Genomic DNA, 15,704 nt, shown 5'->3' with positions numbered 1-15,704 from the left:
AATACAACATGGTCAATATTACAGGTGGTCTAATGTATTGAAGAGGTCAATGTCAGTATTCCTGGTGGTCTAGGGTGGTGAAAGTGTTAATGCCAGTATCCCTGGTGGTCTAGGGTGTTGAAAGTGTTAATATTAGCATCTCTGGTGGACTAGGGTGGTGAAAGTGTTAATATTAGCATCCCTGGTGGACTAGGGTGGTGAAAGTGTTAATATTAGCATCCCTGGTGGACTAGGGTGGTGAAAGTGTTAATATAAGCATCCCTGGTGGACTAGGGTGGTGAAAGTGTTAATATAAGCATCCCTGGTGGTCTAGGGTGGTTAAAGTGTTAATATAAGCATCCCTGGTGGACTAGGATGATAAAAGTGTTAATATAAGCATCCCAGGTGGTCTAGGGTCTTGAAAGTGTTAATGTCAGTATCCCTGGTGGTCTAGCATGATGAAAGTGTTAATGTACGCATCCCTGGTGGAGGGCAGGGGTGAATCTCATTTTCTCCAGTGGCCTAGGATAGGGATTAATGCAAACAATCCTGGTGGTCTAGTATGGTGAAAGGGTTAATGCTAGCACCTTTGGTGGTCTAGTACAGGGTAATGTAAGTATCTTTAGTGACCCAGGGCGGGGATTAGTTGTGACAATTCCTAGTGTGGTGAAAGGGTAGGTTAGTGAGTTTCTAATCTAGTGTGATTAAATAATGTCAATTAATCTTTGGAGGTCTGTGATAGAAATGGTGTTAACTTAAAGCATCCCTGGTGGTCTAGAGCAATAAGTGGAGGCATGGTAGACTAGGCTAACGTACATATCCTGGTGGTCTAGTGTGACGAAAGAGCAAACAGCAGCATTTTTGGTTGTCTAGAGGAATGGTTAATGTAAGTATCTCTAATGGCCCAGGTCAGAGGTTAATAAAAGGATCTATAGTGGTCTAGGACAGAAAAGAGATTCATTGTAAAGTATCCCCTGGGGTCCATAGCAATGAAGCGAAGAATCTATGGAGGTCTAGACTAGAGCTGGGGTTAATGTGAGGTGGTTAATGTAAAAATTCCTGGTGGTCTAGTGTGGTGAAAGGTTTAATATTAGAATCTATGGTGGTCTAGGATAGAAAAGAGGTTCATTGTTAAGTATCCGCCAGGGTCCATAGCAATGAATAGAAGCATCTATGGTGGTCTAGACTAGAGCTGGGGTTAATGTGAGTATCTCTGGTGGTTTAGGGCTGGGCCTATTGTTAGCATCCTTGAGGGTCTAGGGCAGAAAATGAGTTGATTTTAAGCACGTATTGTGGTGTACGGTATCTGTTAATGTAAGAATTACTGGTGGTCTAAGGCAATGAAGGGAAACATCTTTGGTGGTCTAGCGTAAGAATTCCTGGCTGTCTAGTATTCTGAAGGGGATACTGTTAGGATCCTTGGTGGTCTAGGGCATGAATGATTCACTTTCATTGAAGAAATTCAATATAGTTGTTGATCTGTAAGAATGGTGCACTAGTGTCTCCCGCAGACCCCAGACTGAACTAGAGGGTGCACTCCTTGTTAATGAACCAATAGTAGGGTGAAAACAGCAATAATCTGTACCTAGTTACAAAAGTGGGGAGAACTCCGAATCTGCATCCACTATCCCCGACCTTCATGACAAATACAATATTTTTAATATATTTACACCAAAAATTGATGCAAATCCTTTGATAAATCTGTCCCAAGACACCAAGCACCAGGTTTATACTGCATCCCATAACTATATGTTACCTTGTACGCAGCCACGTGGAGAGCGGTGAAGCCATTTTTCGTCAGTCTGGATGGGCGTAACCCTTTCAGCATCAGGGTTCTTATATGTGACTTATTACCTGCAAATGCACAAAGGTTTGGCTGCATTATCCACATTCTAGAAGCATCTTGGAAATATCTCATGTGTATAAGCCTCAACATGAAGATATAACATGAAGTAACTAGGAACATTTTTGGATAACATTCTATGGTTTTGTGTATACAGAACCTATACAGAGCAATGCTTCACCATGGTTACAGACTACAGTCAAACCTGTGTAGTCTGACCCTGCAGTGTTGTGTTGTGTTACTCCACTCTCTCTGGTCACATATAGTACTAGACACTCAGTGTGGCCACTATGACAGAACCCTCAGGGGCTGGCAAGTGTCTCAGACTCCCTCAGGGGCTGGCAAGTGTCTCAGACTCCCTCAGGGGCTGGCAAGTGTCTCAGACTCCCTCAGGGGCTGGCAAGTGTCTCAGACTCCCTCAGGGGCTGGCAAGTGTCTCAGACTCCCTCAGGGGCTGGCAAGTGTCTCAGACTCCTGAATGGCACATGTCCCTGATCACACAGACTGGCTGCAGATGAGAGCTAGAACATATAATGCTATCTGACAACAGAATACACCGGGGTCTAAGCAAACCCCAGGTCAGCACCCTAAGAGAGGTATTCCCATCTCGAGAAGTGGGCGTTACCAGAACCCATCTTGCCACTTCTATAAGTAGAGCGATGTATCTCTATTCACTTCTATGGGAAGTCAGATAACAATAGAAGTGGATGAAGAAATGAGCGGTCACCTCCCCACCCACAGTGGTGGAGGGGGGAGTCTTATCTTTTTCGGACATCCACAGGACTAGCCATAGCTATCCAAGATGGTAATACCCCTTTAAAACCCCTAAATTGTGTCCTTTAGTGATGGAATAAACCGGGGCTACAGAGAACACGGGCAACTCAAGAAGTGATAAAGGTCTAAGACAGACGTAGTGGAAGAAGAGGGACAACACCAAATTATGGGACCAAGGTGTCCAGTCTGGGGGTCTGATATAAGATATGGGAGCAGTCCACCATGTCCACTCCTCCTTTACCAGAGACCCCAGGACATGAGACTTGGCACATATGCGCATATATCTCCTATGATAGTGGTGTCCCTGATACAGGTCTTGCACTGAGGCCCGGGAGCCTCATCTTAAACTTCTGTACCCGAATATGACCCCCCTATTGTGGAAGAAGACTGCAGCGCGGAGCAGCGGAGACGCTTCAGCGCAGCTCATCTGAATGAGGAGATTGTTCTGCTCATTCTACCATTTAATGTGTTTATTTCAGATTCATTTCTTACATGGAAGTTGTATATATTTTATTCTGAAGCCGCATACTTACCACTGCAGATGCAGCACAAGTGAAGGAGAGATAGGCCATTCTCTGTTCGATAGTTTAAATTGACTTTGCCAAAGGCTTCGTCTGAGCTGCAAAATAGATTTTACAGCTGATCACACAGGCTTTATCGGTGGCGCTATTTTATTTAGTTATGTGAATTTTAATCAGACACGTACAAAAAAGTAAAGCCTTGATGGGTTTAAAGTGATGTAAAAAGAGTGGCGGCCTAATGTTAACAAAGAAGTGAACCTGAAAAATAAGAGCGCTCATTTTATACCTCCGGATGTAGCAGAGCTGAGTATGCTGCCCAACACAACTCATAATCATCTATTAGACCGCTTATAAAATAAAAGTTTGATAGGAAAGAATTTATATCCCCGACCAACCCAAAAACAGGGGTGGAAATCTGGTGAGGAATAGTATACGGAGCTATAAAACTATATTTGCACCATAGTACTGCAAATGTGAAGAAGATATAACTACTATAATACTGCCCCCTATGTACAAGAATATAACTACTATAATACTGCTCCTATGTACAAGAATATAACTACTATAATACTACTCCTATGTACAAGAATATAACTACTATAATACTACTCCTATGTACAAGAATATAACTACTAGAATACTGCTCCTATGTACAAGAATATAACTACTATAATACTACTCCTATGTACAAGAATATAACTACTATAATACTACTCCTATGTACAAGAATATAACTACTATAATACTACTCCTATGTACAAGAATATAACTACTATAATACTGCCCCTATGTACAAGAATATAACTACTATAATACTACACCTATGTACAAGAATATAACTACTATAATACTACTCCTATGTACAAGAATATAACTACTATAATACTACACCTATGTACAAGAATATAACTACTATAATACTACTCCTATGTACAAGAATATAGCTACTATAATACTACACCTATGTACAAGAATATAACTACTATAATACTACTCCTATGTACAAGAATATAACTACTATAATACTGCTCCTATGTACAAGAATATAACTACTATAATACTGCTCCTATGTACAAGAATATAACTACTATAATACTGCTACTATGTACAAGAATATAACTACTATAATACTGCTACTATGTACAAGAATATAACTACTATAATACTGCTCCTATGTACAAGAATATAACTACTATAATACTGCTCCTATGTACAAGAATATAACTACTATAATACTACCTCCTATGTACAAGAATATAACTACTATAATACTGCTCCTATGTACAAGAATATAACTACTATAATACTACCTCCTATGTACAAGAATATAACTACTATAATACTACTCCTATATACAAGAATATAACTACAATACTGCTCCTATGTACAAGAATATAACTACTATAATACTGCTCCTATGTACAAGAATGTAACTACTATAATACTACTCCTATGTACAAGAATATAACTACTATAATACTACCTCCTATGTACAAGAATATAACTACTATAATACTACCTCCTATGTACAAGAATATAACTACTATAATACTGCTCCTATGTACAAGAATATAACTACTATAATACTGCTCCTATGTACAAGAATATAACTACTATAATACTGCTACTATGTACAAGAATATAACTACTATAATACTACTCCTATGTACAAGAATATAACTACTATAATACTACACCTATGTACAAGAATATAACTACTATAATACTACTCCTATGTACAAGAATATAACTACTATAATACTACACCTATGTACAAGAATATAACTACTATAATACTACTCCTATGTACAAGAATATAACTACTATAATACTGCTCCTATGTACAAGAATATAACTACTATAATACTGCTCCTATGTACAAGAATATAACTACTATAATACTGCTACTATGTACAAGAATATAACTACTATAATACTGCTACTATGTACAAGAATATAACTACTATAATACTGCTCCTATGTACAAGAATATAACTACTATAATACTGCTCCTATGTACAAGAATATAACTACTATAATACTACCTCCTATGTACAAGAATATAACTACTATAATACTGCTCCTATGTACAAGAATATAACTACTATAATACTACCTCCTATGTACAAGAATATAACTACTATAATACTACTCCTATATACAAGAATATAACTACAATACTGCTCCTATGTACAAGAATATAACTACTATAATACTGCTCCTATGTACAAGAATGTAACTACTATAATACTACTCCTATGTACAAGAATATAACTACTATAATACTACCTCCTATGTACAAGAATATAACTACTATAATACTACCTCCTATGTACAAGAATATAACTACTATAATACTGCTCCTATGTACAAGAATATAACTACTATAATACTGCTACTATGTACAAGAATATAACTACTATAATACTGCTACTATGTACAAGAATATAACTACTATAATACTACCTCCTATGTACAAGAATATAACTACTATAATACTGCTCCTATGTACAAGAATATAACTACTATAATACTGCTCCTATGCACAAGAATATAACTACTATAACACTACCTCCTATGTACAAGAATATAACTACTATAATACTGCTCCTATGTACAAGAATATAACTACTATAATACTACCTCCTATGTACAAAAATATAACTACTATAATACTACCTCCTATGTACAAGAATATAACTACTATAATACTGCTCCTATGTACAAGAATATAACTACTATAATACTACCTCCTATGTACAAGAATATAACTACTATAATACTACTCCTATGTACAAGAATATAACTACTATAATACTACTCCTATGTACAAGAATATAACTACTATAATACTGCTCCTATGTACAAGAATATAACTACTATAATACTGCTCCTATGTACAAGAATATAGCTACTATAATACTGCTCCTATGTACAAGAATATAACTACTATAATACTGCCCCCTATGTACAAGAATATAACTACTATAATACTACCTCCTATGTACAAGAATATAACTACTATAATACTGCTCCTATGTACAAGAATATAACTACAATACTGCTCCTATGTACAAGAATATAACTACTATAATACTACCTCCTATGTACAAGAATATAACTACTATAATACTACTCCTATGTACAAGAATATAACTACTATAATACTGCTCCTATGTACAAGAATATAACTACTATACTACTACTCCTATGTACAAGAATATAACTACTATAATACTACTCCTATGTACAAGAATATAACTACTATAATACTACTCCTATGTACAAGAATATAACTACTATAATACTACCTCCTATGTACAAGAATATAACTACTATAATACTACTCCTATGTACAAGAATATAACTACTATAATACTGCTCCTATGTACAAGAATATAACTACTATAATACTGCTCCTATGTACAAGAATATAACTACTATAATACTGCTCCTATGTACAAGAATATAGCTACTATAATACTGCTCCTATGTACAAGAATATAACTACTACAATACTGCCCCCTATGTACAAGAATATAACTACTATAATACTACCTCCTATGTACAAGAATATAACTACTATAATACTACTCCTATGTACAAGAATATAACTACAATACTGCTCCTATGTACAAGAATATAACTACTATAATACTACTCCTATGTACAAGAATATAACTACTATAATACTGCTCCTATGTACAAGAATATAACTGCTATACTACTACTCCTATGTACAAGAATATAACTACTATAATACTGCTCCTATGTACAAGAATATAACTACTATAATACTACTCCTATGTACAAGAATATAACTACTATAATACTACCTCCTATGTACAAGAATATAACTACTATAATACTACTCCTATGTACAAGAATATAACTACTATAATACTGCTCCTATGTACAAGAATATAACTACTATACTACTACTCCTATGTACAAGAATATAACTACTATAATACTGCTCCTATGTACAAGAATATAACTACTATAATACTACTCCTATGTACAAGAATATAACTACTATAATACTACTCCTATGTACAAGAATATAACTACTATAATACTACTCCTATGTACAAGAATATAACTACTATAATACTACCTCCTATGTACAAGAATATAACTACTATAATACTACTCCTATGTACAAGAATATAACTACTATAATACTACTCCTATGTACAAGAATATAACTACTATAATACTACCTCCTATGTACAAGAATATAACTACTACAGTCATGGCCAAAAGTTTTGAGAATGATACAAATATTAATTTTTACAAAGTCTACTGCTTCAGTTGTTCTAATGGCAATTTGCATATACTCCAGAATGTTATAAAGAGTGATCAGCTTAACAGCAATTACTTGCAAAGTCAATATTTGCCTAGAAAATGAACTTTATCCCCCAAAACACATTTCAACATCATTGCAGCCCTGCCTTAAAAGGACCAGCTAAAATCGTTTTTAGTGATTACTCCATTAACACAGGTGTGGGTGTTGATGAGGCTGGAGATCAATCTGTCATGATTAAGTAAGAATGACACCACTGGACACTTTAAAAGGAGGCTGGTGCTTGGCATCATTGTTTCTTTTCTGTTAACCATGGTTATCTCTAAAGAAACACGTGCAGTCATCATTGCACTGCACAAAAATGGCCTAACAAGGAAGAGTATCGCAACTAGAAAGATTGCATCTCAGTCAACAATCTATCGCATCATCAAGAACTTCAAAGAGAGAGCTTCCATTGTTGGCAAAAAGGCTCCAGGGCGCCCAAGAAAGACCAGTAAGCGCCAGGACCGTCTCTTAAAAGTGTTTCAGCTGCGGAATCGGGCTACCAGCAGTGCAGAGCTTGCTCAGGAATGGCAGCAGGCAGGTGTGAGTGCATCTGCACGCACTGTGAGGCGGAGACTCTTGGAGCAAGGTCTGGTCTCAAGGAGGGCAGCAAAGAAGCTACTTCTCTCCAGAAAAAACATCAGAGACAGACTGATATTCTGCAAAAGGTACAGGGAGTGGACTGCTGAGGACCGGGGTAAAGTCATTTTCTCTGATGAATTCCCTTTTCGATTGTTTGGGACATCTGGAAAACAACTTATTCGGAGAAGACGAGGTGAGCGCTACCACCAGTCTTGTCTCATGCCAACTGTAAAGCATCCTGAAACCATTCATATGTGGGGTGGCTTCTCAGCCAAGGGAATCGGCTCTCTCACAGTCTTGCCTAAAAACACAGCCATGAATAAAGAATGGTACCAGAATGTCCTCCAAGGTCAACTTCTCCCAATCGTCCAAGAGCAGTTTGGCAATCAACAATGCCTTTTCCAGCAATATTGGAGCACCTTGCCATAAAGCAAAGGTGATAACTAAATGGCTCAGGGAACAAAACAGAGAGATTTTGGGTCCATGGCCTGGAAACTCCCCAGATCTTAATCCCATTGAGAACTTGTGGTCAATCATCAAGAGACGGGTGGACAAACAAAAACCTACAAATTCTGACAAAATGCAAGCATTGATTGTGCAAGAATGGACGGCTATCAGTCAGGATTTGGTCCAGAAGTTGATTGAGAACATGCCAGGGAGAATTGCAGAGGTCCTGAAGAAGAAGGGTCAACACTGCAAATATTGACTTGCTGTATTAACTCATTCTAACTGTCAATATAAGCTTTTGTTACTCATAATATGATTGCAATTATATTTCTGTATGTGATAAAAACATCTGACAAACACACATAAAAACCAGAGGGCAGCAGATCATGTGAAAATAGAAGATTTGTGTCATTCTGAAAACTTTTGGCCATGACTGTATAATACTGCTCCTATGTACAAGAATATAACTACTATAATACTGCTCCTATGTACAAGAATATAACTACTATAATACTGCTCCTATGTACAATAATATAACTACTATAATACTACTCCTATGTACAACTATATAACTACTATAATACTGCTCCTATGTACAACTATATAACTACTATATAATACTGTAAGGATAAGGACGTGTCACAGTTTCAGAGTATTGTGTGTCAGGTATAATCTGTCTCTTTCATCTCTTACTATAGGATGACACGCGGGCGCTCTCTATCAGTATTCTGGGCAGGGTGTCTCTGGCTGGGATGACTCTGCTCTCCATATTTGGACAATAAATTCATCATATACTATAGTGCGGTGTAACTCTCATACTGTAGACGATACAACTTTCAGAAAAAAGAAACCTACTAGATAAACCCTCCTGGGACATGACATTATCAGAACACAGAACGAGCGGCTGCGGGATCCAGCAACCTTTTCAGTATGCATCTGTATTCACCTGTTTCCATTCATCTTATGAAGCGCTGAGCTCTATGTGCTGCGGTGACTACCTGGACCGGCCGGCACGTGCCCTTCTTCAGAAGCCTTCATGTTCAGTAATAGCTACAACCAATGATCCCGTGTCAAAAGTTGATGAGTTAACTATTTATTGTCTCTCCATCTCTCTTTGTATCTATTTTTGTAGATATTAAACCAGCAAAGAATATTGGGAGGATATATTCGATATGGCAGCATTCACTTAAGAAGGACAAAGCTGCAGTACCACAAGTAGCCTCAAGGCAAGGGTGGTGCTTTTTCCAGAAACAACCTGCCTTGCTTTTCTATTCTCATCCAACCCCTTAAATCTGCCCTGTAAATAAGAAGAACTAGACGGATGCCGTCATTTAATATTCAGACACAACTATTTTCCTGACTTTAAAATTCTTCATATAAATGGATTACACCTAATTTAATTTTTCAACAATAAAAGTTGCGGGATGTGTGAGAGGTTGTGAGGAGAATTCATAGTGAATCTTTAATAAATTCCTTGCAATATTTATTTGCTTGCCAAGAAGGATTGTTTAGATAATGTTAAGCCACAATCTGCATCAGCGCTAATGGAAATAATATCTCACTGACATAATTACAATGTAATTAACCATGACATCCCGCAAATCACTTTTTGCATATTGCCCTGTTCTTGTAAATTTTGTGCAGAGAAGAGAAATACAAGCAATAAATAATCAATTTGCCAACTTTCTCCAATCTTGTCTCTATTTCTGTTCTTAGAGAATAGTTTTACGTCTGTCATTAAAAGGATGTGAACAAGAGAAGATTATAAAGTGATACAATGTACATTACATTACTTATCCTGTATTATACTCCAGAGCTGCGCTCACTATTCTGCTGGTACAGTCACTGTGTACATACATTACATTACTTATCCTGTATTATACTCCAGAGCTGCGCTCACTATTCTGCTGGTACAGTCACTGTGTACATACATTACATTACTTATCCTGTATTATACTCCAGAGCTGCGCTCACTATTCTGCTGGTACAGTCACTGTGTACATACATTACATTACTTATCCTGTATTATACTCCAGAGCTGCGCTCACTATTCTGCTGGTACAGTCATTGTGTCCATACATTACATTACTTATCCTGTATTATACCCCAGAGCTGCGCTCACTATTCTGCTGGTACAGTCACTGTGTACATACATTACTTATCCTGTATTATACTCCAGAGCTGCGCTCACTATTCTGCTGGTACAGTCACTGTGTACATACATTACATTACTTATCCTGTATTATACTCCAGAGCTGCGCTCACTATTCTGCTGGTGCAGTCGCTGTGTACATACATTACATTACTTATCCTGTATTATACTCCAGAGCTGCACTCACTATTCTGCTGGTACAGTCACTGTGTACATACATTACTTATCCTGTATTATACCCCAGAGCTGCGCTCACTATTCTGCTGGTACAGTCACTGTGTACATACATTACTTATCCTGTATTATACTCCAGAGCTGCGCTCACTATTCTGCTGGTACAGTCACTGTGTACATACATTACATTACTTATCCTGTACTGATCCTGACTTTCTTGCAGCACTATACTCCAGAGCTGCACTCACTATGAGGTAGTTATCCAGCGTATACGATGTTTTAGTTACAATAATCAGACAATATATCTCGATAACTTCCCTATAAAGCCACTGATTTCCCTTTAGATTCTCAGATTTTCTGCCTCGTTCTCTGGAATGTGTCGTGTCAAGGTTTGTATGAGGACTGCGCATTAACCTCCCTGTTCCTCAGCAGCCTTGAGATGGGAAACGGAATTGTTTTCTATGTTCCCCAGCCAATTAATCTGTTCCTTCGTGTCTGTGATATACCGTATAACTTTACAATCTGCATGCGCCGTACCCATGGGAGGAAGAGTCAGGTACATCTCGAATAAGAAAACGGGATGTCAAAAAAATCGCTACTTGGCTGCAGCATAACTATAAGTGTAGCAGAGATCAATGTGTTATAGGAGAGCCCATAAAGACCATCAGTCCTGATTATTCCAGTGTGAACTGGACCTTAAAAGGAACGTTTATCATTGTTTGCATTACAAGACACACAGTGATGTCACAGTACAGAGATAATACACACAGTGATGTCACAGTACAGAGATAATACACACAGTGATGTCACAGTACAGGATAATACACACAGTGATGTCACAGTACAGAATAATACACACAGTGATGTCACAGTACAGAGATAATACACACACTGATGTCACAGTACAGGGATAATACACACAGTGATGTCACAGTACAGAGATAATACACACAGTGATGTCACAGTACAGGGATAATACACACAGTGAAGTCACAGTACAGAGATAATACACACAGTGATGTCACAGTACAGAGATAATACACACAGTGATGTCACAGTACAGAGATAATACACACAGTGATGTCACAGTACAGAGATAATACACACAGTGATGTCACAGTACAGGGATAATACACACAGTGATGTCACAGTACAGAGATAATACACACAGTGATGTCACAGTACAGGATAATACACACAGTGATGTGACAGTACAGGGATAATATACACAGTGATGTCACAGTACAGGGATAATACACACAGTGATGTCACAGTACAGAGATAATACACACAGTGATGTCACAGTACAGAGATAATACACACAGTGATGTCACAGTACAGGATAATACACACAGTGATGTCACAGTACAGGATAATACACACAGTGATGTCACAGTACAGGGATAATACACACAGTGATGTCACAGTACAGGGATAATACACACAGTGATGTCACAGTACAGGATAATACACACAGTGATGTCACAGAACATGATAATACACACAGTGATGTCACAGTACAGAGATAATACACACAGTGATGTCACAGTACAGGATAATACACACAGTGATGTCACAGAACATGATAATACACACAGTGATGTCACAGTACAGAGATAATACACACAGTGATGTCACAGTACAGGATAATACACACAGTGATGTCAGTACAGAGATAATACACACAGTGATGTCACAGTACAGGATAATACACACAGTGATGTCACAGTACAGAGATAATACACACAGTGATGTCACAGTACAGAGATAATACACACAGTGATGTCACAGTACAGAGATAATACACACAGTGATGTCACAGTACAGAGATAATATACACAGTGATGTCACAGTACAGAGATAATACACACAGTGATGTCACAGTACAGGATAATACACACAGTGATGTCACACTACAGGGATAATACACACAGTGATGTCACAGTACAGAGATAATACACACAGTGATGTCACAGTACAGGAAAATACACAGTGATGTCACAGTACAGGATAATACAAACAGTGATGTCACAGTACAGGATAATACACACAGTGATGTCACAGTACAGGATAATACACACAGTGATGTCACAGTACAGAGATAATACACACAGTGATGTCACAGTACAGAGATAATACACACAGTGATGTCACAGTACAGAGATAATACACACAGTGATGTCACAGTACAGGATAATACACACAGTGATGTCACAGTACAGGGATAATACACACAGTGATGTCACAGTACAGGGATAATACACACAGTGATGTCACAGTACAGGATAATACACACAGTGATGTCACAGTACAGAGATAATACACACAGTGATGTCACAGTACAGGATAATACACACAGTGATGTCACAGTACAGAGATAATACACACAGTGATGTCACAGTACAGGGATAATACACACAGTGATGTCACAGTACAGGGATAATACACACAGTGATGTCACAGTACAGGATAATACACACAGTGATGTCACAGTACAGAGATAATACACACAGTGATGTCACAGTACAGGATAATACACACAGTGATGTCACAGTACAGGATAATACACACAGTGATGTCACAGTACAGAGATAATACACAGTGATGTCACAGTACAGGATAATACACACAGTGATGTCACAGTACAGGATAATACACACAGTGATGTCACAGTACAGGGATAATACACACAGTGATGTCACAGTACAGGATAATACACACAGTGATGTCACAGTACAGAGATAATACACACAGTGATGTCACAGTACAGAGATAATACACACAGTGATGTCACAGTACAGGATAATACACACAGTGATGTCACAGTACAGAGATAATACACACAGTGATGTCACAGTACAGGGATAATACACACAGTGATGTCACAGTACAGAGATAATACACACAGTGATGTCACAGTACAGAGATAATACACACAGTGATGTCACAGTACAGGATAATACACACAGTGATGTCACAGTACAGGATAATACACACAGTGATGTCACAGTACAGGATAATACACACAGTGATGTCACAGTACAGAGATAATACACACAGTGATGTCACAGTACAGAGATAATACACACAGTGATGTCACAGTACAGGGATAATACACACAGTGATGTCACAGTACAGGATAATACACACAGTGATGTCACAGTACAGAGATAATACACACAGTGATGTCACAGTACAGAGATAATACACACAGTGATGTCACAGTACATGGATAATACACACAGTGATGTCACAGTACAGGATAATACACAGTGATGTCACAGTACAGGATAATACACAGTGATGTCACAGTACAGGGATAATACACACAGTGATGTCACAGTACAGAGATAATACACAGTACATTATATATACAGTGCTACAGAATATGTTGGAGTTATAAAGCTTGTATGTATTACCGATGACAGTCATTTCTGCGCAGTATACATCTCAGCCCTGCTCCTGTATTACATATTACATATATTCTCTACCTGAACACCAGCTCCAGCTCCGCCTGTTCGCCCTCCTTGATGTGCAGATCGTCCTCTAGTCGCTCCACAATCACCTGATAGGACTCGCTCACCTTTTTCTTCCACTCATCTATAATAGAGCGGACATTACAGTTGTGGACAATGTATCGGCGATCACTGTGGGGCTCATACACAACACCTATCAGGGGCTGACGCTAATGTGGGCTCAGGGCTACGGTATATACATTACATTGGCTTATAGGTATCTATAGGCATCACATGGGATCACAGCCTGTATACGTATAGGTTCCCAATATATCTCAGTCGGATATCCCAATGATTCCTTATCTGACATCTGTCCTAGGGGTCGGTATATTCATGTATATATTATAGGGGTGTAATAGACCTGGATAAGACCTCCCGCCATCCACACGCCACCGTTAGCTATAATATACAATATAATACATTACCTGTACAGGTCTGGCTCGGCCTGGATTTATAATTTCCCATATGTCTATAGGATCTCTGCTTTCTGGTCGTCGAGCGCCTTGTAATATGACTCGGACTGCAAGAACAAACATCCCAAGTGCTAATACCCACTCCGATAGACCCCCGGCTAAAAATAACCCTTTCTGCAAATGGAATGCCAGACAACAATGACGGAACACGAGCGGCTAATCAGTCCGCAGATGTAGCAGAGCTGGAGATGTCGTCTCAGTCATTGGGGCTGCATTGTTCGTGGAGGGAGAGAGCGGGGCGCACTTATAATATATGAGGCCTCAGTAAACGGATTAAAGGGGTTTTTCATTTTTAGCAGATGTGTTCATTGTATACTAAAGATTCGACAATTTTCTAATACTTTGCAGTTTCTTAAGGTTTTCAAGATCCCTGCTTGCTGACAGTGATCGGAAACATTCAGTGTTATATGGTCACTAACTTTTCGGACAACTTAGTCTCATTTCATAGAGCATGTGACCCAAAATGGGGCTTCTTTCTGCCTGAAATCCTAAAGTTCCTGCCGCTAGGTGTCTGCCTTCTAGCTGATTTGCAATTCACTGTTATTAGGCAAGGTTGGTCCATTGATACATAAGCAAAACAAGATGGCCCCACAGTGTGTGGAGGGGGAGGTTCTGTATTGTCTTCACACAGTGAATGGAGAGGGAAGGGTCTGATTCCCCTCACTGCCTGCACACATGTCTGCAAACTGTCGCTCTTTGTGCTACACTGAAAATTCTGCAAATTACACAGTTTACTGCGTATGAAGAAAGGTCTTCTATGGACTTATATCTATTTCTGGCTACTTGTGAGGTTACAGATGGGGTATTAGTCACAGACAGCGGCAGTTTTACTGACTGTGCCCATCGATGTTTTTTTCCCCGTGTTTTCCCTGCATGTATTGGCCCTATATTTGCAG

The 15,704-nt window shown here is 38.3% G+C and overlaps 1 protein-coding gene across 1 annotated transcript in view; it reads right to left on the bottom strand.

The window, feature by feature from the left end:
• Window positions 1-14,835, bottom strand: part of TNNI3K (TNNI3 interacting kinase) — a 118,026-nt gene extending 103,191 nt beyond the window's left edge. Inside the window, exons 1-4 of the mRNA XM_075287237.1 lie at window positions 14,761-14,835; window positions 14,312-14,420; window positions 3,130-3,215; window positions 1,736-1,833 (exon numbers count right to left, since the gene is read on the bottom strand). Of these exons, the coding sequence (XP_075143338.1) occupies window positions 1,736-1,833; window positions 3,130-3,215; window positions 14,312-14,420; window positions 14,761-14,800 (333 nt within the window). The 5' untranslated portion in view covers window positions 14,801-14,835. The remainder of the gene's footprint in view (window positions 1-1,735; window positions 1,834-3,129; window positions 3,216-14,311; window positions 14,421-14,760) is intronic.
• Between the last annotated feature and the right edge of the window lie 869 nt (window positions 14,836-15,704).

This window comes from Leptodactylus fuscus, chromosome 9 (assembly GCF_031893055.1).
Source record: "Leptodactylus fuscus isolate aLepFus1 chromosome 9, aLepFus1.hap2, whole genome shotgun sequence".
Taxonomy (NCBI): domain Eukaryota; kingdom Metazoa; phylum Chordata; class Amphibia; order Anura; family Leptodactylidae; genus Leptodactylus; species Leptodactylus fuscus.
This window is presented reverse-complemented; position numbering and strand designations above follow the sequence as displayed.